The 25,424-nt window shown below is 41.9% G+C and overlaps 1 protein-coding gene across 5 annotated transcripts in view; it reads right to left on the bottom strand.

The window, feature by feature from the left end:
• MBD6 (methyl-CpG binding domain protein 6) overlaps window positions 1-25,424 on the bottom strand; it is a 153,619-nt gene that overhangs the window by 60,234 nt on the left and 67,961 nt on the right. For 4 of the 5 annotated variants that reach the window (XM_073613787.1, XM_073613789.1, XM_073613786.1 and 1 more), the window contains exons 6-9: window positions 17,174-18,868; window positions 16,356-17,056; window positions 12,408-12,606; window positions 2,947-3,125 (exon numbers count right to left, since the gene is read on the bottom strand). In XM_073613787.1, coding sequence (XP_073469888.1) covers window positions 2,947-3,125; window positions 12,408-12,606; window positions 16,356-17,056; window positions 17,174-18,868 — 2,774 coding nt within the window. The remainder of the gene's footprint in view (window positions 1-2,946; window positions 3,126-12,407; window positions 12,607-16,355; window positions 17,057-17,173; window positions 18,869-25,424) is intronic. The other variant, XM_073613790.1, reaches the window with a different exon arrangement.

Consider the following 25,424-nt stretch of genomic DNA (forward strand, 5'->3'; position numbering starts at 1 on the left):
TGAGGGTTCTTTACATTCGGCTTCAGCTGTACAAGCTTTTAGCCATAAAATTCTATACATATTGACAGAAGTGAGAGTCGTTCTGGAAAATTGTTTCATAGCTTCTAGGGCATCAACACAGAAAAGTAGGGCAGAAGGCAAACCTGTTGATTGTTAATTCCCCTAGTCCAATTAGCTGCAGTCTGACAAACAAGATTGTGGCAATAGCCAGTTGCAGAGCTGGGCCTTTGAGAGCTAAGCCTTTAATCACTTTACCCCCGGAAGGATTTTTTACCCCCTTCCTGTAACTGACAATTGCGTGGTACCCAAATAACATTGTGTCCTTTTTTTCCCCACAAATAGAGCTTTCTTTTTGTGGTATTTGGTCACCTCTGCGGTTTTTATTTTTTTCGCTATAAACAAAAAAAAGGCCGACAATTTTGAAAAAAAAAACAAAAAAAAAACCCCAATATTTTTTACCTTCGGCTATAGAACATACCTAATAAAAAAATCCCCCAAAAAATCTAATTTCATCATTTGGGCCAATGTGTATTCTGCTACATATTTTTGGTAAAAATAACCCCAATAAGTGTATATTGATTGGTTTGCGCAAAAGTTATAGAATCTACAAAATTGGGGAAAGATTTATAGTATTTTTATTATTTTTTTTTTACTAGTAATAGCGGTGATTAGTGATTTTTAGCAGGACTGCGACATTGCGGCGGACATCTACCTGACATTTCTGACACTTTTTTTGGAACCAGCGACATTATTACAGCGATCAGTACTAAAAATATGCACTGACATTGTACTAAGGAGAAAAAGAAAAAAACCCTCAAAAAATAGGTGGGACTTTGAAGGCAACAGAGTAGTAAAAAACAATTTTATTAGTACAGATATACAAATATACAACAATACACATATAAAAAAGTCTGATACAATTCACTGAACAAACAATCAAATAGTAATAAGATTAATACACTGGTGTAGAATTTGAATGTATATTCATGTAGTCTTCCACCTGGGCCATCTGTACTAATAAAATTGTTTTTTACTACTCTGTTGCCTTCAAAGTCCCACCTATTTTTTTGAGGGTTTTTTTCTTTTTCTCCTTATACAAGGGATGGTGGCAACCCCTATGACCTATTTGGATGGTATTCCTTTTTTTATATCTTTGACATTGTACTAATGACACTGGCAGGGAAGGGGTTAACATCAGGGGTGATCAAAGGGTTAAATGTGTTCCCTCAGTGTGTTTCTAACTATGTGGGGGGATGGGCTGCTTGGGACAACACACTGATCCATCTTCCTGAATAGCAGGAAGACCAGATCCTGTGTCATTCCCTGTCAGAACGGAGAGCTGCCTTGTTTACACAGGCGATAAACTGTAAACTATGGAACCACATATACCGCGCTGTCAAAAACGTAAAAAAGTAGCCAGCACAGCAGTGTAAAAATGTGTCAAAAAAGGTGAAAAAAGTGCAGCGCTATAAACAAACTAATATCAAAAATAAAAAATAATCGACAATAATGACAAAAATATTGAGAAATACAATAACATATACTCAATGAAAAAATAGAAATATTGAGAAATACAATAACATATACTCAATGAAAAAATAGAAATATTGAGAAATACAATAACATATACTCAATGAAAAAATAGAAATATTGAGAAATACAATAACATATACTCAATGAAAAAGAGTGTCCATATGTGATAATGAGGGACCACAAGAGGTCATAATAAGTCCCAAAAGTGTGTAATCCAATACAAATAAGTGACAGTCACTGAATTCTTGAACAGGCATCAAAGTAAGGCTCGGTTCACACATGGGCGGCACGACTTGCAGGTCGCCTCAGCGAGGCGACCTGCAAACGACTGCGGGGCGACTTGCGAGACGACTTCTGCATAGAAGTCTATGCAAGTCGCCCCAAGTCGCCCCCAAAGTAATACAGGAACCTTTTTCTAAGTCGGAGCGACTTGCGTCGCTCCAATTAGAACGGTTCCATAGCACAGAACGGGAGGCGACTTGTCAGGCGACTAGGTCGCCTGACAAGTCGCCCCAGTGTGAACCGAGCCTAAGTAGTGAGTGACATAGAGAATCCACCACCAGAACTACCAGTCTCTTACCAGAAAGATTGGACTTATACAGGTGTACACCTGACAAGCCAATCAAGCTTTAGGGGTAACCAAAAAGGCACCTATTCATAGCATGGAATGCAACCTCTGGGTAAACGTTCCAAAGTGATGGGTTCAGCAGGATAGATGCAGATTAAATCCAGAGGCAAGTCAGCCAAACCATGAGAATAAAAAGGAAAAGAGGGGGCACATAGCATAATTCCGTGAGGGAAATTTATTGTGAAAAAGAACATAAGAATTACACTTACATTTTCCAATATTAAAACAAGCGCTTCAGAACAGGAGAGTAACTTTGGACCACCATGGAAACCCAATGCTGGGGTGCACCCCAGCACCAGCACACCCTAGGACATTTCAACCCCTGGTGGGCACCTCCACCTTGTGAACCAGTAAGTGTTACACTAACATGTAATTATGTGACAGAACTATTAGAGTTAGCGCCTCCAACCCCCCCACCTTCTTTTTCCTTTTGCTTGCCAACAGAGGTTATGGACACCCTCTAAGGATGGCTACCTCCTAATTTTTAAATAAATACTGATTGATTTAAATGTGCTATTTAAGCTAATATTTCACCATTTTACCAAGACATTACAATATTTGGAGCGCCGGAATCCCTTCCTTTTTTGAATAATTAATGTAATCATTGAAGAAGCATCTCAGAAGAAAGAAGCCTTGCATTTCCCATGATTTAATTAGCTGTATGTAAAATTCCACCCCAACAATTACACCTTAGTTTTGGCAAATGCCAGTGTAGTTAATTAGTCACTGGTTAAGTAACCGAAAACAGCACTTCACATTCAATAAAGTTGGAATAAGTGAATTACCTGAGCATTGCTCCGTTGCCCTTGTAAAAGTGACTGTCCCTGGAAGAGCTGCATTCCCAGAGCTCCGGTTAGAGATGGTAAAAATGTCTGTTGGTTTTGCAGCAGAGCCTGAGCTCCCAAAAGAGACTGAAGACTTCCCAACTGGGCACCAGGATTTGAGTTCAGTGCTGCCATTTCACCTGTAAAAAGTTAAAAGCAGTATATATTACTTAATTCTCCATACACACAGGTCCAGTAATGAACAAAAAAACAAGCACAAATCTATGTGAATGATGCTTGTGCTTACTATATTTTGCTTACTTTTTTTTTTAATATGTTGCCAATTACATGGTTAAATCACTCAGCAGCAAGATATCAAAACCGCCCATGTAGCCGAGTCCTTTAAAGTAGTAAACCTCAGGCATTAAATGAAAAAAGCACCTCCTTCTATTTAAAGCACAGTGAGAGTGATTTATCTCTGCTGTCCCATTCCTCTGTTATCTGCAGGAGTCATTTCTGAAAGGTTTTTCCACCTCCAAGAGAAAGAGGGTGACAGGGGAAGAGAGCTCCAGCACACAGCCTGTGATTGACAGCCTCAGCTGTGCGTAGTTGCCTGTGCATTGTGAGGAGGGGGTGTTCCTTCCATCTAATCAGGGCTCAGAGCTCTCCTCTCTGAGCTCTGCAGTGTGGCTTTAGATAACCACCCCCTGTTTTTTGGAGCCGAGAGATGTCATGTAAAATCTGTGTTATAGAAGGCTGTACAGAAGAAATCACTGCAGATAAAGAGGAACAACTTGTGTAGGAGGATTTGTTTAATCGCTGTGTATTACCTGAGGCTAGTCATTTTTACTGGGTATATGTAAGGGTTTGCAATCACTTTAAATCACGCACAAAAATAAAAAATGCACTAGCATAAAATCTCTGCATTTTTCCACGCCCAGGGAGACGTAGGTGGCGCATACAGCCAGCCAAACATGCATCCAAGATGCTTACCTGAACATAGCTTTCGTGCATCCACGTATAGGAGAACAAGCGCATACAGCCATTCACTTCTATGGCCTGCTGTACAAGCCACCTGCGGCTCTTCCGGGCATGAAAAAATGCTTGGATTTTATGCCAGTGCATTTTTTCTGCCTCAAACTGTCTCTGTGCATAGGCTTAACTTATGCATTTTCTAACTGTGCTACCCATTGTAAAACTGCTTCATTATGCCGCATGTCCCCTCATGTTTTTTTTTTCTTTACTATGTAGCGCTAAAAGGGTGGATAAAAATCGATTATTTTTTTTTTTTTAAATCTGATTTTTTTAAATCAAATTTATTTTAATAAAATGCTTTTGGAGTAAAAATCTATCTAAAAGATAGTTTTCTATTTAGAATACATTAATAATTTAGTTTATTCAGCATGAAATGGAGCTTAGTTATGTAGCATGAGGCTGTATATTCTGCAATATTTACATTTTTGGTAAACTGATTCAATGAATCCAAGCTCTGCAAGCTGAGATAACATGCACTGCATTGATGCATTCACACAATTTCACAGTAACCATGAGATAAAACAAAGTTCAGGAATAATAGGATTTTCATAACAGCTTACCTGTAAAATCGTTTTCTTTGAAGTATATCAAGGGACACAGAGCCATAGCGGGGCCAGGTGTACTGCCCGAATCTCTAGAATATTGACGGGCAAGGTCATCTCTGATTTGGACCATTTCCCTTGGACAGACTCTTCTTCCAGGACTGCTCCCCAGCCCAGAAAGCTGGCGTCTGTTACCATCTTCCAGGTAACTGGCAGAAAGGATTTCCATTTTTGAAGATTCTTGGATATCAACCACCAATTGAGGCTCTGACGTACATTGGGGGATAAACGCATTGGGAAGTCCAGAGCTTGGACCTTCTTGTTCCAAGTTGACAGGATACTGTTTTGCAGCAGTCTTGAATGAAACTGCGCAAAAGGAACGGCCTCGAAAGAAGCCACCATCTTTCCCAACAATTTCATGCAAAGTCGATTAGAAGGATTTTTCTTCGTTTTGACCAACTGAATCAGTTCCTTTATGGAACTGATCCTTTCCTGGGGCAAAAACAACCTCTTCTGAGCCGTATCTATGATCAGCCCCAAGTACTGCAATCTCCTTGATGGTTTTAAGGAGGATTTCTCTAGGTTGAGAATCCAACCTAGGTATTCCAGGTAGCTGACTGTGGTGACCAAAGTTTGGTTTAGGCAGGCTACCGATTGATCTATCAAGAGTAGATCGTCTACAACTAGTAGGCTAGTACCGTTATACCTTGAGCCCTTAGCCTGGCTAAAGGAGGAGCCAGGACCTTTGCAAACACTCGAGGTGCAGCAGCTAGACCGAAAGGCAGAGCTACAAACTGGAAATGAAGATTTTGTACCTCGAAGCGTAGAAATTTCTGGTGAGCGGGGAAAATCGGCACATGGAAATAAGCATCCTTGATGTCGATTGACGCCAGAAATTCTCCCCCTTGAAGGATGGAGACTACTGATTGGATTGACTCCATGCGAAAAGAACGGATATTCAAAAACTGGTTTAGATCTTTGAGCTCTAAAATGGATCTGACATCCCCGTTTGGTTTTGGAACCGTGAACAGATTTGAATAAAACCCCAAACCTTGCTCTTCCAATGGGACTACCGATATCACTCTTTGAGAGAAGAGATGAACCAAAGCTAGAAAGAGAGACTTCTTTTTCACTGGATCTCTGGGAATGTTTGATCTGAGAAAACGAGGAGATGGGAACTCTCAGAACTCTAGTTTGTAACCTAGAGAAATTGAGGAAGCCACCCATCTGTCTTGACATTGTTCCTGCCAGATCTTTGAAAACTCTAGAAGCCTTCCCCTCACTCAAGCGAGCGGGGGTGCACCTTCATAACGAGGCTTTAGTATTCTGTTTGTGGGTTTCTTTCCCCGGGTCCTTTTTTGGCCCTGGGACTGACCCTGAGGTTTACCTCTTGAACCTAATGGTGGAGGCTGTCGTGACTGCCTGGAGGCTGATGCCCCTGGCACTGAAGAAGCACGTTTAAAAGAAAAGTACTTAAACGTCTTCTTATTTCTAATGGGTAAAAGGGAATTTTTCCCATTAGAAATTCTTTGGATATGCTTATCCAGATCGTCTCCAAACAACCGTTCACCATGAAAAGGGAAACTGGCCAAGAGCTTTTTGCATGGCGCTTCCACTGACCAATTTTTCAACCATAGGATTCTACGCACATGTACCAGCCCCAGCATGAGTCATGAGACCTGGAGAATAGAATCTTTCTTAGCTTCTACTGTAAAACACAACGCTTCTGATATCCTGGCCAAATCTTGGGCCTGCTGATCAGGAATAACTTTGAGTACCTCTATAAACTGGTCCTTTAAGGACTGAGATACTCCGATCGCTGCCAGCGCAGGTTGAACAACTGAACCTGCGAGCGAAATATAGTTTTTAAAAAGGAACTCCAACTTCTTATCCATTGGATCCTTTAGCATTGTCTACTGGACAAGTCAGGTTTTAATTTACAGAGGATATAGCAGCGTCAATTGCTGGAATTCCCCATTTCTTATAAAACTCTTCTTCCACAAGATAAAGTATTGAAAACTTTTTCAGAGGAAAAAACTTTTTATCTGGCTGCTCCCACTCAGAATACATTAGCTTCCTTAGCCATGAATGGATAGGAAAAGAATGAACAGTTGGGGAGGCTTCAGTGAACCCAAACCAGAAGTGGGCTCATCGATTGACTGCGTTATTGGCAGTAAAAATGTGGAGCGGACCAATTCAGTGAGAGACTGTACCAGCAAATCTTTCCTGCGAACCTGATACTTCCGTATCAGGTTCTTTGGAAGAGGAGTTCTATAATGGGTGAATTGGCGCTGTTCAACCACATATGCACTGGATATTGATCATAAATATATAAGTGTAAAAATATATGAAAAAAATATATATAAGTGGAATACTCCTACAGCAGTATGATATACATTAAGGTGCAAAGTGCTATAACATATGTAATCTAAAATATCAATAAATAATAATCTACAAACAATCCAAACTGTGATAAAAAGCAAGTGGTAAAAAATTATTTAAAACCAATCTGGACCACTACGGTAAAGAGTCCAGCATTGGTGTGCAAAATGTCCAATTCGTGAACAAAGTGATGATAAAAAAACAGTGTCCCAAAAAACAATATAGTCTGAAAAAAACTGTGATGTGTCCATCCAATAGAATAACAATATTCTTGATGTGGCAAGTGCTCCCCGTCTTCCACTGCACCCCCACTCGTGCCCTCACTCACCAGAATGCCCAACCCCTGCAGGGGTAACAGGCGTGTAATCAAAATCCAGCAGTAATGGTCCTTGGTGACAGTCCTCAGCCAAGTAGCCGTCCTTCCCTTCTCTGATGTCACGATCTCCTCTGAATGATCCCCAGCATTAAGCATCCATATGTGGTAAGAAAGAAGTGAGCCTCATAGTGTGAATCCGAAAAATGTATATTTTATTGTTTAAAAACACTGTTTAAAAAGGAGCTAACAGTGCTCCATCGGCCGGCTCTAAGCTAATAGCCGAATGGGCAGCGTGGTGTGGCGTGCGTTCCACCGTCTGCCTGCCCGAAACCGGAAGTAAAACACAGCACAAGGTGTTTTTTGGGACACTGGTTTTTTATCATCACTTTGTTCACGAATTGGACATTTTGCACACCAATGCTGGACTCTTTACCGTAGTGGTTCAGATTGGTTTTAAATAATTTTTTACCACTTGCTTTTTATCACAGTTTGGATTGTTTGTGGATTATTATTTATTGATATTTTAGATTACATATGTTATAGCACTTTGCACCTTAATGTATATCATATTGCTGTAGGAGTATTCCACTTATATATATTTTTTTCATATCTTTTTACACTTATATATTTATGATCAATATGTGGTTGAACAGCGCCAATTCTCCCATTATAGAATTCTGTTTGTTTTGAATTTCACTTAGGTGATATTTTGTGTCGGGGGGGCTGCAGTTCTTGTTTTTTCTCCTCCTAAGCGTGGAACCACTGTTTCTCATTTCTTTGGAAGAGGAGACCTCAGCCTCTTCCTGGTCCTTTGAAAGAAATTTGTCATCTCTCGCCCCTTGTTCCTCAGCATGAGGGTCCTGAGCGATGGACGGGGACCTGCTGCGCTTTGTCCAACCCTGTGATGCAATTAAAAAGCATCAATTTTTTGCTCCAAGCTTAAAATGGTTGAAGAAAAAACCTCCTTAGTAATATACACTGGGGCTGCAGTGTTAAGAGCAGCTGCAACACTTGCCTCTCCTGATAGCTCACTCTGACCAGCCATATTACTCTCAGGGGAGGATGCCATCTTTTTTGAGATGGTTCTAGGCTTCTGTTTGACTGTATAAGTCTTTCTATAGCCCTTTATTGAGGTGTTTTTACCCCTCCTTCCGCTCATAGCCCGATGCACAAAGCAGAGGTACTACCAGAAGGAATGCATTCACTGCTTGAGCAATAGTCCAGCTTGGTCACTGCTATCAATGCTCAGCCTGATGCAGTAGTAAATGTGTTAAAAAGAATGCCTGTGTCACCAAACCTCTTACATGCCACCTTTGCTCTTGTGTCCCTCCAGCAGCATGTAACAGCACAAATGGTGCCTTTTAAAACATACCTTCCCATGTAGGACGCCAACGCCATGCTAAGCCCCGACCCCCATCGCCTACGGTCCCTCTCCTCTTTTTAAAAAGAGCTCTTTCCCTGCGCGAGCATGGGCTCCTGATCCTACGAGGTCCACAGGGAGGAAGGAGGAATGGCGAGGGGGGGTCTGGAAGCTGCCAAGTGGCATGCCGTTCTTTTTTTTATTTTTTAAATTCTTGTAGAGTTGTAGAATAGGGGAAGAAAAACAGCACAGCGGGGCGTCTGGTGGGGAGAGGGAACCCCCCCCAGACTTACCGGAGGTCTGCTGCTTGGTCGGAGGAAGAAGCATCTGCAGCTTTCAAGACACAATGTGGGCTCTCTGATAAGCACGTATACACCGCTCTTAAAGCGACCCTGCCCATTGAAATCAACGGGCAGCGCCGCCAAACCACTTTGCAGGCGGGTTTTAACCCTTTTTGGGCTGCTAGTGGGGGTTAAAAGCACCCCGCTAGTGGCCGAATAGCGCCGCTAAAGCGCAGCTAAAAATAACGGTGCTTTAACACTGATGCCCCCAAAGCCCCAGTGCGAAAGCAGCCTTAATCACTGCTGTTTTTGTTTTTTTTTGCAAAAACTTGTTTTTTTTTTCTGTTATAAAATTTAGCAATTAAACAATCTTTCTTCATGAATTTAGGCCAAAATGTATTCTGCTACATTTTTGGTGAAAATAACCCAAATCAGTGTATATTATTTACTCTGTAGGAAAATTATAGAGTCCACAAACTATGGTATATATATCTGAAAATGTAACAATCCTGATGATCCTGATCTCATCTCTTGAGGCCCGAAAATTCCAGGATGGTACAAATATCCCCCAAATGACTCCTTTTTGGAAATGTAGATAGTCCAAGGTATTTAGTAAAAGGCAAGGCAATTTTTTGGAAGTTGTAATTTTTTGGAAAATGAAGAAATTTAAAAAGTTGTTTTTTAGAATGGTCACTTTTACAGTACAGCATCATCTGCGGTGATCAGGGACACTGACTGGTGACAGTATGTAAAAAAAAAAAACAAAAAAGAAAAAAAAAAGAAAAAACCAAAACATGTTTTTGTAAAATATAAAAACAAATTTAACATACAGTGATCAGAGCAATACATTGTTACCATAGTAATACTGTACTACTCTGGAGAAGTGATGAGAATTTTTATTTTTTTTTCACACTGATTGCTTATAACTGAATTTTACAATTATAAAGCAACCATTGTTTCTGAATGAAAACTACTCATTCTGTGTTTACTATTGTGTTTAGCTGTGACACAGCTAAATCACATGATACAAATGGGCTGTGATTGGCCCTCTCTGAACCATAACTATTCCCCCTCTATTTGAAACTAGGAAAAAAATGGCTGGCGATGGAATTGCTATCACCGGAAATATCTGATAAAGTAGTTGTAAACATACAATGTATAGACACTTTCTAATACAGTTATAACTATGCAGGCACCACAACTGATTTTGCTTAGTATTGTGACCATGTATCTCTTCTTCTTGATAGAGGGGGGTGAGGTTACAAGACACTGTGCAGACACACATTGTACCTGTATTCTATAGTCTGTTCAGCCTGAGGCAAGATGCAGGCTGTGCTTGAGCAGGGGGAGTGTTCAAGTGGCAGGCTGTGATTGGGAGGGGGTGTATGCCAGAAGCAGGCTTCGACTGGTCTGGGGGCATAGTGGCTGAGCAAACTACCAAATACAGGAATTGTGTGCATCTGCAGTGTCTTGTACCTCTGAATGTCCAGCCAAAGGATGAAAACTGACCACACTAAACACAGATAAGCTTCTGTGCTTTGTATGGTCAGTTTAGAACAGGAAAAAGGTGACTGGCAGGATCAATCAGGTACAGTGCCCTGAAAAAGTATTCATAGCCATTGAAATTTTCCATTTTGTCACGTTACAACCAGAAAAGTAAAGGTATTTTATGGGGATTTTATGCGTTAGTTCAATACAAAGTTGCACATAATTGTGAAGTGGAAGGAAAATGATAATTGGTTTTCACATTTTTTTTACAAATAAATATGTGAAAAGTGTGGTGTTTATTTGTATTCAGCCTCTCTGTAGAACTACCTTTCGCTGCAATTATAGCTGCAAGTCTTTTGGGGTATGTCTCTACCAGCTTTGCACACCTAGGGAGTGACATTTTTGCCCATTCTTCTTTGCAAAATATCTCAAGCTCTGTAAGATTGGATGGAGAGCGTCTGTGAACAGCAATTTTCAAGTCTTGACACAGATTCTTAATTGGATTTAGGTCTGGACTTTGACTGGGTCATTCTAACATGAATATGCTTTGATCAAAACCATTCTGTTGTATCATTGGATGTATGTTTAGGGCCATTGCCCTGCTGGAAGGTGAACCTCTGCCCCAGTCTCAAGCCTTTTGCCAACTCAAACAGGTTTTCTTCTAAGATTGCCCTGTATTTGGCTCCATCCATCTGCCCATCAGCTCTGACGAGCTTCCCTGTCCCTGCTGAAGAAAAGAATCCCCACAACATGATGCTGCTACCACCGTGTTTCACAGTGGGGATGGTGTGTTCAGGCTGATGTGCAGTGTTAGTTTTCCACTACACATAGCATTTTGCTTTTAGGCCAAAAAGTTACATTTTGGTCTCATCTGACCAGAGCACCTTCTTACTGTGTCCCCCACATGGATTCTTGCAAACTGCAAACAGGACTTCGTAATGGCTTTCTTCTTTCCACTCTTCCATAAAGGCCAGATTTGTGGAGTGCATGACTAACAGTTGTCCTGTGGACAGATTCTCCCACCTGAGTTGTGGATCTCTGCAACTCCACCAAAGTTACCATGGGCCTCTGGGCTACTTCTCTGATTAATGCTCTCCTTGCTCGGCCTGTCAGTTTAGGTGGATGGCCATGTCTTGGTAGGTTTACAGTTGTGCCATAATCTTTCCATTTTCAGATGACGAACTGAACAGTGCTCTGTGAGATGTTCAAAGCTTGGGATATTTTTTTGTATAACCCAACCCTGCTTTAAACTTCTCCCCAACTTTATCCCTGACCTGTCTGGTGTGTTCCTTGGCCTTCATGATGCTATTTGTTCACTAAGGTTCTCCAACAAACCTCTGAGGGCTTTGCATAACAGCTGTATTTATACTTAGATTAAATTACACACAGGTGGACTCTACTTATTAGGAGAGTAAAAGGGGGCTGAAAGCAAATGCATGCCACATTTTTCAGAAATGTATTTGTAAAAATTGAAACCCATTTATCATTTTCCTTCCACTTTAAAAAAATGTGAAAAATGTTGAAAATTTCAAGGGGTTTGAATACTTTTTCAAAGCACTGTATATCAGATGAAAGAAGTACATGAAATTAATAGAGACTGATTTATAAAAACACATATGTGAAAACACACATAGAAACAAAAACGATTTAGGGTAACATATGCTTAGGCTAGGTTCACACTTGTGCTGGTGGTTGAGGATGCAGGACAGCATGTAAATTGCACCTGTTCCCTCACCCACAGCCAAACCGCACAGCTCCTTTGCAGACGCAAGGGCATGCCATTCATTCATACAAGCACGTTTTCGGTTGTAGGAAATCTCATGGTGCAAAAGCACCATGCTATTTTCCTCTGACTGTGTTTTAAAAAAGGTGCAGGAACTTTTTCCTGCATGAAACACAGGCCAAAGCAGCCCATTCAAATTAATAGGCTGCCATGCCCATGCAAATGCAGCTCACAAAGCTGCTTAGGTATGAACCTATTCTTATTGTAAATATGCCTGAAATAAACTCATTATATACATAGCATAAAATACCAAGCAGATAACTTCGCTTTCAGGGCATGTGGTCAAGTGTCTTACCCAACAAGCCAGCAGTGAGCAGAGGGTTGAGCAGAGGGGGCATTAGCGTGTTAATTCTTCCAGGCACCGATGCCTGTGTTGACTGGAGCTGGAAAGGGCTATGTGGCTCGGATGGAGGGATCTTCCCCTCTGATAAGGCAGGTGAATTAGTGGTTGTAGTAACAGAGGCTGACCCGGAACAGGAGGTATTGATGCAGCTCTGTAACAAAATATAAATAAAGGTTACCAGCACACAATCACTCCAACTAATGCTAGCCATACATCAGTCGAAATATCGTTTAAACCCGTTTTCAGAAAACGAACACACAGTTGTGAGAGCAAACGATATTGCCATCATGTAATGACCGAACTTCTAACAATAAATTGTTCAATGGACATAAATTAATCAGTTTCTTTCTTATGCGCAGTACCAACAGTTCAATTTTTAACAGGCGAGAAACACATTAATCCATACTGATCCATAGTTCTGTCTTATCTTATATAAAAACTAAAACTGTTCTTCTGACAGTTTCATAAGACCACCACCCTCAGCACCAGTGCCTTGGTACTGGTGGATTCGATAACTGTTGAAGGTCTACCTAGAAGGTCTCATGCCAGAGACCTCTGCCGTTACTTGCATTGCTTCATTGTACAGCAAGCAAAGTGGCCTTGTCTCTTGCTGGTCCTCCCTAAGAAAACAGGAAATATGAGCTAGAAGTACATGACTTGCACTGCTTACCATAATTTAAGGACTTAACCTACAGCTGCAGAGAAGAACAAAGCCAGTAAACTAAGTTCATTGAAGTGAATTTAAAACCTTTTTTTGGTTTGAGATCGAGAGGGAAGCGTTAAACTCCAATTTGGTTATTTTTCTGGTCTGTGTCCCACTGGAGATTTCCCTGAAATTCCATCGTGGAGAAACAACAGGAAATGAGAGTAAATCACTCCAAAGTGAATTCCCACCTTAGAGTGTTGGCCCAGGAACACGTGCCCCCATTGAAAGATTTTGTACAGCAACAAATTGAAGAGTTAACAAGCATCAACTATTGGTGCTCGAAATTCTCTGCAACCAAATTAAAAAAAGGTCCCTTTTCCCCACAAAAACAATTTCACTGTGATTGTGCTGAAATAATAAAGTGCCAGTATCAGGCAAAAAAAATAAAATATTCTGCAAAGTGTAATTTCAGCCCATTGTCTCAATGGCAGATTTTTTTCCTCACATTCTGTCTGGTCAAACAGTTGTCAGCAGGATAGTAAGTACGGGAAAACCTCTCTGAGTCAGGATAGCGGTAAAAAAAAGACAGGGTTTCATATAATTTCCTGCTCTATCCAAAGCAAAAATTAAAAAAGAGGAATTTCGACTAAGGCCCAATACACACAGCGCACTTAGGCTTGGTGCATGAGGCCACAGTGTTTAGGTGCAGGCAGACTCTTTGAGTGGCTGACAGCTGCTGCAGCTGGATGGGGAAACTAGTGGTACTTATGTTTAGTGCTGTATGCACCCAGGGACGATTGCCTGGAACTCAAGCAGACTTGAGGGAGAACACATGTAATCCTGAGAGGGAAAAATTTAGGCATTGGTTGTTTCAAAGAGTTTGCCAGCATAATCCAGGAGGTTTCCTCAGTTAATGCAACCAGGGGGTGCCAACGAGAGCATGTTCTTGAACATTGGATTAGCCATAGACTAAAGTCATACTGAAAGAAACCTGGATAAGAATGATGTCAGGATTAGACCCTGCAGGAATCTGAGAAGGATTCTTTCGCCTGGTTCTCATTAGGGCTCCAAAAAGAAGTAGTTGAAATTTATTGTTGTAGTTCTCCCACAGAACTTTAGTGAGGAGCTATACATTTATTCGATCTGGAGAAAACTTGAGTATATGATTCAAACAGCCTCAGAAGCTTGTAAGGAAGAGGTCTCAGACACTTTCTGAATGTTCAGGGTATGATCAAAGTCTAACATATTATAGCACCACAGAGTGTGGTGAATTTTTCAACAATGTAAAGGGAACATCAATGCGTGGACAAATGGGATAGAACATCAAGTCGCGTCTGCTACAAAGTTAGAAAAACCCTAATATGAGAGATATATTGGCAAGTCTACAGGAGACCAGGCAGCAGCCCAGCTCTGCTCTATTGAAAAAGCAGGCAGGAGAACAAAAACGGTTTGCAGAAAGCCTAGAGAGAGGACAGCAATGGAAGATCTTTGTGTACCTCTCTTAAAGATCAAGTTAAATGAGAAAACGTTGACTTCACTGTACTAAGCTCATGTTAGTAGACAACGTAGCACTTGCATGGGGTGAAAGCGAATATTAATGTGTAGGTTTACGAGTAGGTCCGGTGGACTTGGAGGGTTCATCATGAACTGATAGACCTACGGTAGGAAATGACAACTTGAGGGGGAAAAAGAGCATTACCATTATGTAGAGGTGTACAAGTCAATAGGGAGGTGTAATTGTGGATAGTGGTGTCAGAACACCATCACTCCTTAGGTGCCTCAATGTATCTCTCAGGGGAATTCCTAACGAGAAGCTCATCTTCAAAGCGGATGTGCAAAAGGCACCTTTCCCAAGCATGGTCTACAGTAAGACAGAAATTTCTGTGTGTATGCACAGAAAGTAAGGATATTCCAGAGGTTTGACAAGCAACATTCTCCATGGTGAATGCTACAATCTTGCAGAAAGATTAAGATTGCCAATATCAGGAGACCATTAACTATGGCGTTCTCCAGCCCAGTCTGCCATAGTTTGGGCAAAAGCGATGGTGTAAATATCTGGCAGCGGGGCAGGACCTACCAGTGCAAAGAATGACTAAAAAAAACCTTCCAAAACGCCTATCGACTGAATAATTAAAGGAGGAAATGCCTTCAATAAAAAAAATTTTATTGATTATTTAGTGCAGTAATGGCTGAATCCATAGAAGGAACAGTCCATTTCTTTCGAAATGTCGCTGCCATAGGGTACAAGGCAGCAAAGTTGTCAGGAGGCGAAAATAACTTCTCAGAGTTAGGCCAATCATTATATACAGCCCAATCGGCTTGATCAAGAATAGGTAAAGGTTTTGTAGATTTTGCTGGGTTTTTTTTTGTGCCTATTAGGGTATGTGAAGGCTGTGCAGAAAGTAGGCCAGAGACTACTAATATGTACTGCCTCAAAGAATCCAACGTAGCCAACAGAAGGTGAAGAACTGACTTTACTAAATTCTGGTGGTGAAAAATCTTCAGCTGCCTCCTTAAAAATATTAGCATTGCTTTTGCCTTCTGCACACTTAAGTGTGCTAGGCAAGTCAGGTTGTAAACCATGAACATAGGAGACCCTGTCCAATGGAACAATGAAGGTCTTATTAAGATAAAAAAACACCAGATCCACCACAGGCATACTCTATTTCTTACTGAACTCACTTTCCATGGGGGTATAGTTGAACAAATCGTTTTGGCTGAACAAACCTCTTTTCAAGGTGAGTCAATTCTGCGTTAACACATCCTTTAAAAGGAAGATGTACAGGGAAAGACTGGGGATGATCCCAATCCCGTTAAGTTGGTCTTTTGGGTCTGAGCTAAAACGGAAAGATACTGTAAAAAAGCAAAAAAGAAAAAAAAGAAAAAAACAAAAACAAAAAAAAAAACAGTATACACACATTATGAATACTGCAGTCAAAAAGAGGAGCACACAGGGACATTTAAGGCCAGGAAACAAGGGGACATTCTTGACAACTTTCCCATCACTTTCTATCCCAGTGACACTATTTACCAAAACAAAAAACAGAGGGGTCGTAGCTCCGTAGTGGGGACACAGAAAGCAATAAAAACATGACAAGGGGTTCTAACACTTCCCATAATGATAAAAATGTGTATTACAAACAAAATATTGACTTTACAGTTTTAATTCTGTAAGAATGCAATAAGATCAGAATTTTTGGAATATTTACAATCATGTATGTAGCAATTTTAAAAACAGGGAGAAGATCAGTTACCTGTCCTGGGCAGGCAGAGGAGTCAACAGTCCCTAAACTGGCAGCCAGTAGTGCGGAATTCAGGGCCATGAGGGCTGGAGAGGCAGAGACAGGAGGGAAGAGCAGTGGTTGGAGTGAGTTTTCAGAGAAAGTCTCAGGCAAGGTCAGGTGTGTCTCAGGTTTCTCAGTTGTGTCAGGCTGTGAAGAGGGCAGAGCATCCAGCAAAGGTGCGAGAGAGGACAGAAGGCTATTGTGTTGTTGATTGTGAGGTGGAATATCGAGCTGTGGTAGTCCAAGTCCTCCCAGTGGTAAAAGAGGATTATGTAGAAGAGATGCCATCAGCAAAGCTTGCAATGCACTGGTTTCTGGATCACCCACAGAAGGTAACGTCAAAGGAGGATTCTGGAGTCCCAAAAGGCCAAGATCTGCACTTCCCAATAAATAGGAGGAAAGTAAATTGACTAAGCCTTGGTTGAGCAGCTGTTGTTGCTGGTTCAAGCTGAAGGATAGTGGCAATGAGCCCAGCATGGCTAGGTTTAAAAGCGCAGGTGTGACAGAGAATGGCAAGATTTGTTCCTGGCCCAAGAAGGAGAAGCTGTCCCCAGCAGAAGGCAGAGAACAGGGCAGCTCGCTGTTGCCTTCTGTGATACCACTTTGTGCCAGGCTCGGGGCTGGAGAAGATTTTGGTACTGGAGACTGGTTGGGTCGGCCAGAAGATGAAGCTAAAACGAGAAGCAAATTAGAAAGAATATGCAAGTGCAAACAATAAGCTACTCTGGTTTCAGATACTTAAAAAATTCTGGTTGTATTTCATTCAAATAAAAATGTAAACTACTTACGTGGATTTGCCCCAGTGGGTGTTGAGGGTAACTTCAGTGGTAAAGGAGTCCCTGAGTTCTGTTCTGTAGCAGTCTGGACTAGTTGCCCTACAAGGCCAAGAAGATGGTTGCTGATATCTTGAGAAGCTGGAGACATGCTTGGATTTTTGCTTTGGCTTGGGGGCTCCTCTACAGATGTACGAAAAAATTGAAGAGAAGAGGGAGTCTGGCCATAAATTGACTGTGTATTAAGAACTTTGGATTTTCCCATGTCTTCATCAAGCTGTCCCCCAAATCCTGCTAACTTTGATACATAGGAATTTAATCGAGTGTGTCCACTAGGACTACTAGGGGTTTGGAGAACCTTACTAGTATCCTGTGGACTGGCATCAGGGCCTGGAGAATTCTTTTGTCTTTTTCGCTTCACCATTACATCCCTTCTCTGGGAATGAGTCCTGCTGGGAAGAGACCGACCTTCCTGTGTGACAGATGTAGAAAGCAATGTATTGGGATTCAGCAATCGGCCGGGTAAAGTGCTAGGGGCTGCGGCTTCAGGTTTGGTTTGATTTGCCATTTGGGCCTTAGCAGCCGCTGTAAGGAGGCTGCTGGCTGGGAAGGAAGCATTGCTTTGCTGGCCCAATATGCACCCGAGAGGAAAGCCCATTAAGCCTTGCGCTGTTCCCAAAGACACCGGTGGTGCTGATTTATTGCTTTGGTGGGTTAAGGCATGGCTGGCATTTGAAGAAGATCCCAGTTGGGCCTGCCCAAAAAGAGGGAGGCCTTCAAGTATTGCTTTTGGACTGTGGGGCACAGAGCGCTTTGGAGGGCTAACGGGCCTGGGAGATCTAGAACTTGACCTTGTGGGGGCAGGAAAGTGCTCAGAGGAGGCAGAGGAGTGGCGGGAACGTTGAGGGGATGGCTCCACGCTGCCAGCTGGGGAAGAAATAGAGGATATTGAAGACCTAGTTGTAGAAGGAGATGTTAACACTCCACTACGAGTGAAGGGTGAAAATGGAGGAGGAGGCAGTGCAAGGGAGGTTGTGTTGCTTGGGTTGTGCTCAGGAGTAGGGTGTGGGTTCAATAAGGGAACCTGAGACTGAATTAAAGGAGGCGAGTTTAATACATGGTGCTTTGGACTAGGTGGCCTACAGCTGTTGGAATCCAAGATGCCGAGCGGATCTTTCTCAGGAAAGGCAAAAGGCCGTCGGGAGACCTGAGGAGACTCATCCAGCGTCCTTGAAAACGTGCCACCTGGCACAAAGCTACAAGCATTAAGAGCTATTGGTTTTGGGGAGAGGCCTGAAAGTTCTTGACTACATGAGGGATAGGAAGGCCGGTGTTGGGAAGACTTTACTTGCGTAAAACTGGAACATAGCTCATTAGATATGGCTTGTGGAGTCCTTGAAAACAACTCATAGTTACCATTTGATGGCACCGGTGGACAGTTTCTTAAGGCATAGGACTCACCAAGAGACGCCCCATGCTGCCTAGGCACAACAGGCCGCTGGCTGGATCGTAAGCCAGAGTACCTCTCTCCAGGATTAGGAGTTAAAGTATCCGATTTGTGATCCAAGGGATTCTCAGAATGGTGAGCAGGCATGCTATGGGCCTTCTCCATCATTAGTTTGGTGAACATGTCAGGATCGAGAGAACAGAGGTGTTGTCCCATCTTTGGGCTGGTGGATGCTGCATGAAAGTTTTGACTTGGGCCACATCCTGTTAAAGATAAACATAAAAAAAAAAAACAAATATGTTCACTGACACAAAGAGAGGACTGAGAATATAAAAGATGACAATACAATGTATTTTCAGGGTATTGTGCTACAAACAACATTTTAAATTAAAAAAAAAAAAAAAATGGTCATTGGTTTTTAATAATGTAAAAAGCATCATCTTTCACTTGTTCCATATAATATTCCAGATACTGCAATGTCTATTTCAGGAAACAAAATAATCACTTGGCAAAGCTTTTGTTGCTGGATATAATACTAAGCTAGGTAGGGATTTGAGAGTGAATAAGCTCTACTACCTGAAGGTTGCAGTCATAATTCTCTTTAAGAATAATCTGCCTCATAGTTGACTAGTCTCTCAGGATGAGCTCTGAACATGATACTGGAGTGGTCTCTTTGCCTACAAGGGAAAAGCAAAGAGGCGTCTGTGTCGCTAACCTTTTAAATGACAATGATAACCCGAGTAAATACAAAATGCAGTTTTTAAATGATGGTTTAATTTATGAAGGCAAAAAAAGCTGTCCAAACCTGCCTGGCTTTACTGTGAAAAAGGAATTGCCTCCTAAACCTAATAGCTGGTTATGCCACCCTTGGCGGCAATAACTGCAATCAAGCGTTTGCGATAACTGACAATGAGTCTTTCACATTGCTGTGGAACTCTTCTTTGCAGAATTGTTTTAATTCCGCCACACTGGAGGGTTTTCCAGCATGAACGGCCTGTGTAAGGTCATGATACAGCATCTCAATTGAATTTAAGTCCGGCTTTGACTAGGCCACTCCAAAACCTAAATTTTACCTTGTTTGAACCATTTGGAGGTGGACTTGCTTTTGTGTTTCGGATCATTGTCCTGCTGCATAACCCAAGTGCACTTGAGCTTGAGGTCACGAACTGATGGCTGGACATTCTCCTCAAGAATTTTCTGTCAGAGCTCAGAATTCATCGTTCCATCAATTATGGTAAGTTGTCGAAGACCATCACACTAACACCGCCATGTCTGACTGTTGGTGTGATGTTCTTGTTATGAAATGCTGTATTAGTTTTATGCCAGATGTAACGGGACGCACACCTTCCAAAAAGTTACATTTTTGTCTCATCAGTCCACAGAATATTTGCCTAAAAGTCTTGGGCATAATCAAGATGTTTTTTGGTAAATGTGAGATGAGCCTTTGTTTTCTTTTTGGTCAGCAGTGGCTTTGGCCACTCTCCCATGGATGCCATTTTTGCCCAGTCTCTTTCTTATTGTTGAATCAGAACACTGATCTTACCTGAGGAAAGTGAGGCCTGCAGTTATTTAGATGTTGTTCTGGGTTCTTTTATGACATCCTGGATGAGTCGTCGTCATGCTCTTGGAGTAATTTTTGTAGGCCAGCCACTCCTGGGAAGGTTCACCACTGTTCCAAGTTATCTCCATTTGTGGATAATGGCTCTCCCCATGGTTCACTGGAGTTCCAAAGCCTTAGAAATGGCTTTGAAACCCTTCCTAGACCGATACATGTACATTACTTTGTTTCTAATCTGTTCTTGAACTTTTTTAGATTGTGGCATGATGTGTGGCTTTTTGTGATCTGTTAGCGTGCGTCACTTTGTCAGACAGATTCTATTTATGTGATTTCTTGATTCAACAGGTCTGGCAGTAATCAGGCCTGGGTGTGGCAAGTGAAATTTAACTCAGCTTTCCAAAAAAATGTGGTTAAACACAGTTCATTCATGATTCAGCATGGGGACAATGGTAACAATAACTGTCACCGCAGGGTACAGTGTAAAAGTAGAAAAAAATCAAATAATAGTAAAAAACTTCATTATTGCTAGGTCTGTATTAAAAAGGGGGATCAATAGTCCATAGATAATGATGGAGTAGATTAGGGCGGCTGCTGTCCTCAGAGAGCTGGCTCTGTACACAGAAAACAGGGAGAGAACAAAGGAAGCGCCACCTAAGTGCAGTATTAAAAGCTGGTTTTAATAGCAAGGGTAAACATAAACACTCACAAGAGGTAGGTAGGGGACAGGCTCATCTGTATGTTAAGTCCTGAAGGTTCCTTGGATCCAGAAATGGTTCCTGGTGCGTAGTGTGTAGATCGCAGGTCCGCAGTGTGTCCTGTCGCCACAGGAGAAGAGCCGGAACCAGCGGGGAACGCACGGAAATGACGTCATGGATCACATCCGGAGGAGCTGGTCGCAGGAAGGAAGAAACACTAACAGGCTACACGCTCGGAGCTTCAGCTCCTTCTATTGGCCTGGGGTGAAATAGGCTAAGTGATACTATTTATATGTCCGCGGACATATAAATAGCACCACTTAGCCTATTTCATCTCAGGCCAATAGAAGGAGCTGAAGCTCCGAGCGCGTAGCCTGTTAGTGTTTCTTCCTTCCTGCGACCAGCTCCTCCGGATGTGATCCTGTGAAGTCCCTTCCGTGCGTTTCGGCTCTTCTCCTGTGGCCACAGGACGCACTACGGACTGGCGATCTACACATTACGCACCAGGAACCATTTCCGGATCCAAGGAGCCCTCAGGACTTAACATACAGATGAGCCTGTAACCAACCTACCTCTTGTGAGTGTTTATATTTACCCTTGCCATTAAAACCAGCTTCTAATACTGCACTTAGGTGGCGCTTCCTTTGTTCTCTCCCCATGATTCGTGGGAGGGGGCAATTACTTTTTAAAATTGGGCCAGGCAGGTTTGAACAGCTTTTTTCCTTAAATGAAATAATTTAAGAACTGGAACTTGGATTTACATGGGTTATCTTTGTGTAAAAATTAAATTTGTCTGATGATCTGAATCATTTAAGTGTGAGAAATATCCAAAAAAAAAAAAAAAAATCAGGAAGGGAGCAAATACTTTTCACATCACTGTATGTATGTACATTAAGCAGTCATCTGTTGATACAACCTAACTTTGTGCATGTATGTCTGTATAGGGTTGATATTGCTCAGTCTATTCACATTAATTGCTTGCTCCCCAAAGAAGCTCACAAATATCCCTACCAAACACACACACACACACACTAGAGTGTTGCAGTTTGGGAGGATGTCCGTTAACAATCAGCATGTTTTCAGACTGAGGAGTGAGAGGGAGGTAACCAGTGCAAACAAAGGAAGTTCATACAAACATGGAGAGAACACAAAAACACCACGTAGGGAGTGATTGGGATGGAATTACATACACTATATCAAAAGTATTGTGACGCCTGCCATTACATGCACATGAACTTTAATGGCATCCCAGTCTTAGTCAGTAGGGTTCAATGTTGCGTTGGCCCACCCTTTGCAGCTATAACAGCTTCAACTCTTCTGGGAAGACTGTCCACAAGGTTTAGGAGTGCGTCTGTGGGAACGTTTAACAATTCTTCCAGAAGCGCATTTGTGAGGCTAGGCACTGATGTTGGACAAGAAGGCCTGGCTCGCAGGCTCCGCTCTAATTCATCCCAAGGGTGTTCGATCAGGTTGAAGTCAGGACCTTGCTTTGTGCACTGGTCCAAACCATTTGGTGGAGGGGGGATTATGGTGTGGGGTTGTATTTCAGGGATTGGACTTGGCCTCTTAGTTCCAGTGAAGGGAACTCTTAAGGCATCAGCATACCAAGACATTTTGTACAATTTCATGGTCCCAACTTTGTGGATGGCCTCTTCCTGTCCCAACATGACTGCGCACCAGTGCACAAAGCAAGATACATAAAGACATGGATGAGCGAGTTTGCGGTGGAGGAACTTGATTGGCCAGCACAGAGTCCTGACCTCAACCTGATAGAACACCTTTGGGATGAATTAGAGTGGAGACTGCGAACCTGGCCTTCTCGTGCACATCAGTGCCTGACCTCACAAATGCGCTTCTAGAAGAATGGTCAAACATTGCCATAGACACACTCCCAAAACACGTGGACAGCCTTTCCAGAAGAGTTGAAGCCGTTATAGATGCAAAGGGTGGGCCAACTCAATATTGATCCCTATGGACTAAAACTGGGATGACAATAAAGAGCGTGTAAAGGCAGGTGTCCCAGTACTTTTGGTAATATAGTGCATATAAACCGAGCTTCTTGATTGTGCTTTGCTGATACTCTTATCTCAAGTCTACCAGGCAGAGTATGACTAAAAACAATAAACAATTTGCCATTTGCAATGGCATGGAACATCTGACACTCAAAGACTATGTGATCTTTGTACAATATTTTACTTACATGAGGGAGCTCAGGAGCTGTGTTTTAAAGCCTACATCAACAGGCTTTGGGTTGTGTCAATGCCTGGCATCTGTATGACATCAGGTTGAGACAGTTCTGAGACCATTCAGAATTCACTGACAGGTGCAGTTGACCTCCTGACTAGCATTTGATCTGCTTCACATGGATTTTGCATTCCTGTAGACTTGTATGGGGATGCAAACCCTTATATCCTTATGCTTCTAGCTTTAGTAAATAGATAGGAAAGTAGATAATATTTGCTTGTTTTAAACTTTATTTTTTTTACATTTCTTCAGGGGTTAGTTAGGGGAGATGGACTCTAGGAAGTAAATGCTACATGAATCATCTGTCCTTACTCATGATGGCCACGGTGGGGGGGGTTCAAAGCTAAATAGAGCATGGAGACATGTATGGATGGGGGAGTTTGCTTTGAATATTAAAAATGAATTAAATAGCATTTTTGGTTTGTAGTACTCAGATGCAGTATAGTTCCACTTTAAGAATTAGGTTAAGAGCTGGGTCTGAAGTCGTTTAAATTTTAGAAGCATCATGGGATCATTTTAGGTGCTAGGTTAAGGAATAATGTTAAAGGATAAGTTTCACCTTTGTGAACATGTTACACCCATATTTAGGAGGTAACATGCAACATGTCCAGCATCTGCCTGCTCTTCCAAAGACACCCCCCCACCCCCCCATGGTGACGGTGGGCCTGGGGATTTCCTCCCCGTAACTGTTGTTACAATTAAAAAAGAACGTGGCTGTTCGTGGCTCCGTTCACACCCCAGCATCATTCATTCACAGGGTTCAGTGAATTAAAGGAGGAGTAGCTACAGTCTTCCTGAGTAATTTTGTAATTTTCAATTTTTAAATGATATATGTTTGTGCTTCTTAATTATTGCTGTTCTTACATTAAGCATTGCTATTACTGATAATAGTGTTTAAAATATTTATTTCCATACCTGAACTGTCATTCTAGAACTGCTGGCAACGGCCATGTCATCTGCTGGCATCTGAAGCCACCAGCCGTTATCTGCCTGTATTTGGAGCAGCTGGCTACCCAGTATACACATTCTAATCTCACCATGTGTGGTAACACTGAGGCGCATATCCCAGGAGCCAATGGGAGACCAGAGATGACCTACCTCCCTGAGGCGACCAAGTGACAGTAATTTAATAATAAAAAAAAAATATAAGGAAAGGAAAAAAAGGTACTTGTACAAAAAGAAAAAAAATGAATCCCATCAAGTGTATGTTAATTGGTTAGAGCAAAAGTTATAGCGTCTGCAAACTAATAAAAAGTATTAATACCCTTGAAACAAAAAAAGTAAATGTATTTAATTGGTGTTTTTTAGTGATAGACCAACACAAAGTGGCACATGATTGTGAAGTGGAAGGAAAATGATAAATGGTTTCCAAATTTTTTTTACAAATACGGGAAAAGTGTGGCGTGCAATTGTATTCAGCCCCCCCGAGTTAATTCTTTGTTGAACCGCCTTTGTAGAACAGCTGCAAATCTTTTTGGGTATGTCTCTACCAGCTTTGCACATCTAGAGAGTGACATTTTTGCCAAAATAGCTCAAGGTCTGTCAGATTGGATGGAGAGCATCTGTGAACAGCAATTTTCAAGTCTTGCCACGGATTCCCAATTGGCTTTAGGTCTGGACTTTGACTGGGCCATTCTAACTCATGAATATGCTTTGATCTAAATAATTTCATTGTAGCTCTGGCTGCATGTTTAGGGTCGTTCTGCTGGAAGGTGAACCCCCGCCCTAGTCTCAAGTCTTTTGCAGACTCTAACAGGTTTTATTCTAAGATTGCCCTGTATTTGGCTCCATTCATCTCCCCATCCACTCTGACCAGCTCCCCTGTCCCTGCTGAAGAAAAGAATCCTCACAGCAACATGATGCTGCCACCACCGTGTTTCACGGTGGGGATGGTGTGTTCAGGATGATGTGCAGTGTTAGTTTTCCACCAAAAAAGTTTAATTTTGGTCTCTTCTGACCAGAGCACATTTGCTGTATCCCCACATGGCTTCTCGCAGACTGCAAACGGAACTTCTTATGGCTTTCTTTCAACAATGATTTTCTTCTTGCCACTCTTTCATAAAGGCCAGATTTGTGAAGTGCACGACTAATAGTTATCCTGTGGACAGATTCTTCGACCTGAGCTGTGGATCTCTAGAGCTACCATGGGCCTCTTGGCTACTTCTCCAATGAATGCTCTCCTTGTCCGGCCTATCAATTTAGGTGGATGGCCATGTCTTGGTAGTGAAACAAAGTGGTACTCCCGTACTATCACATAAAATAATGAAATAGTGAATATGACTGCCGCAAACACTGATAAGCAAATCCGTGGCTAAAAAGGTG

Source organism: Aquarana catesbeiana, linkage group LG02, assembly GCF_042186555.1.
Source record: "Aquarana catesbeiana isolate 2022-GZ linkage group LG02, ASM4218655v1, whole genome shotgun sequence".
NCBI lineage: Eukaryota > Metazoa > Chordata > Amphibia > Anura > Ranidae > Aquarana > Aquarana catesbeiana.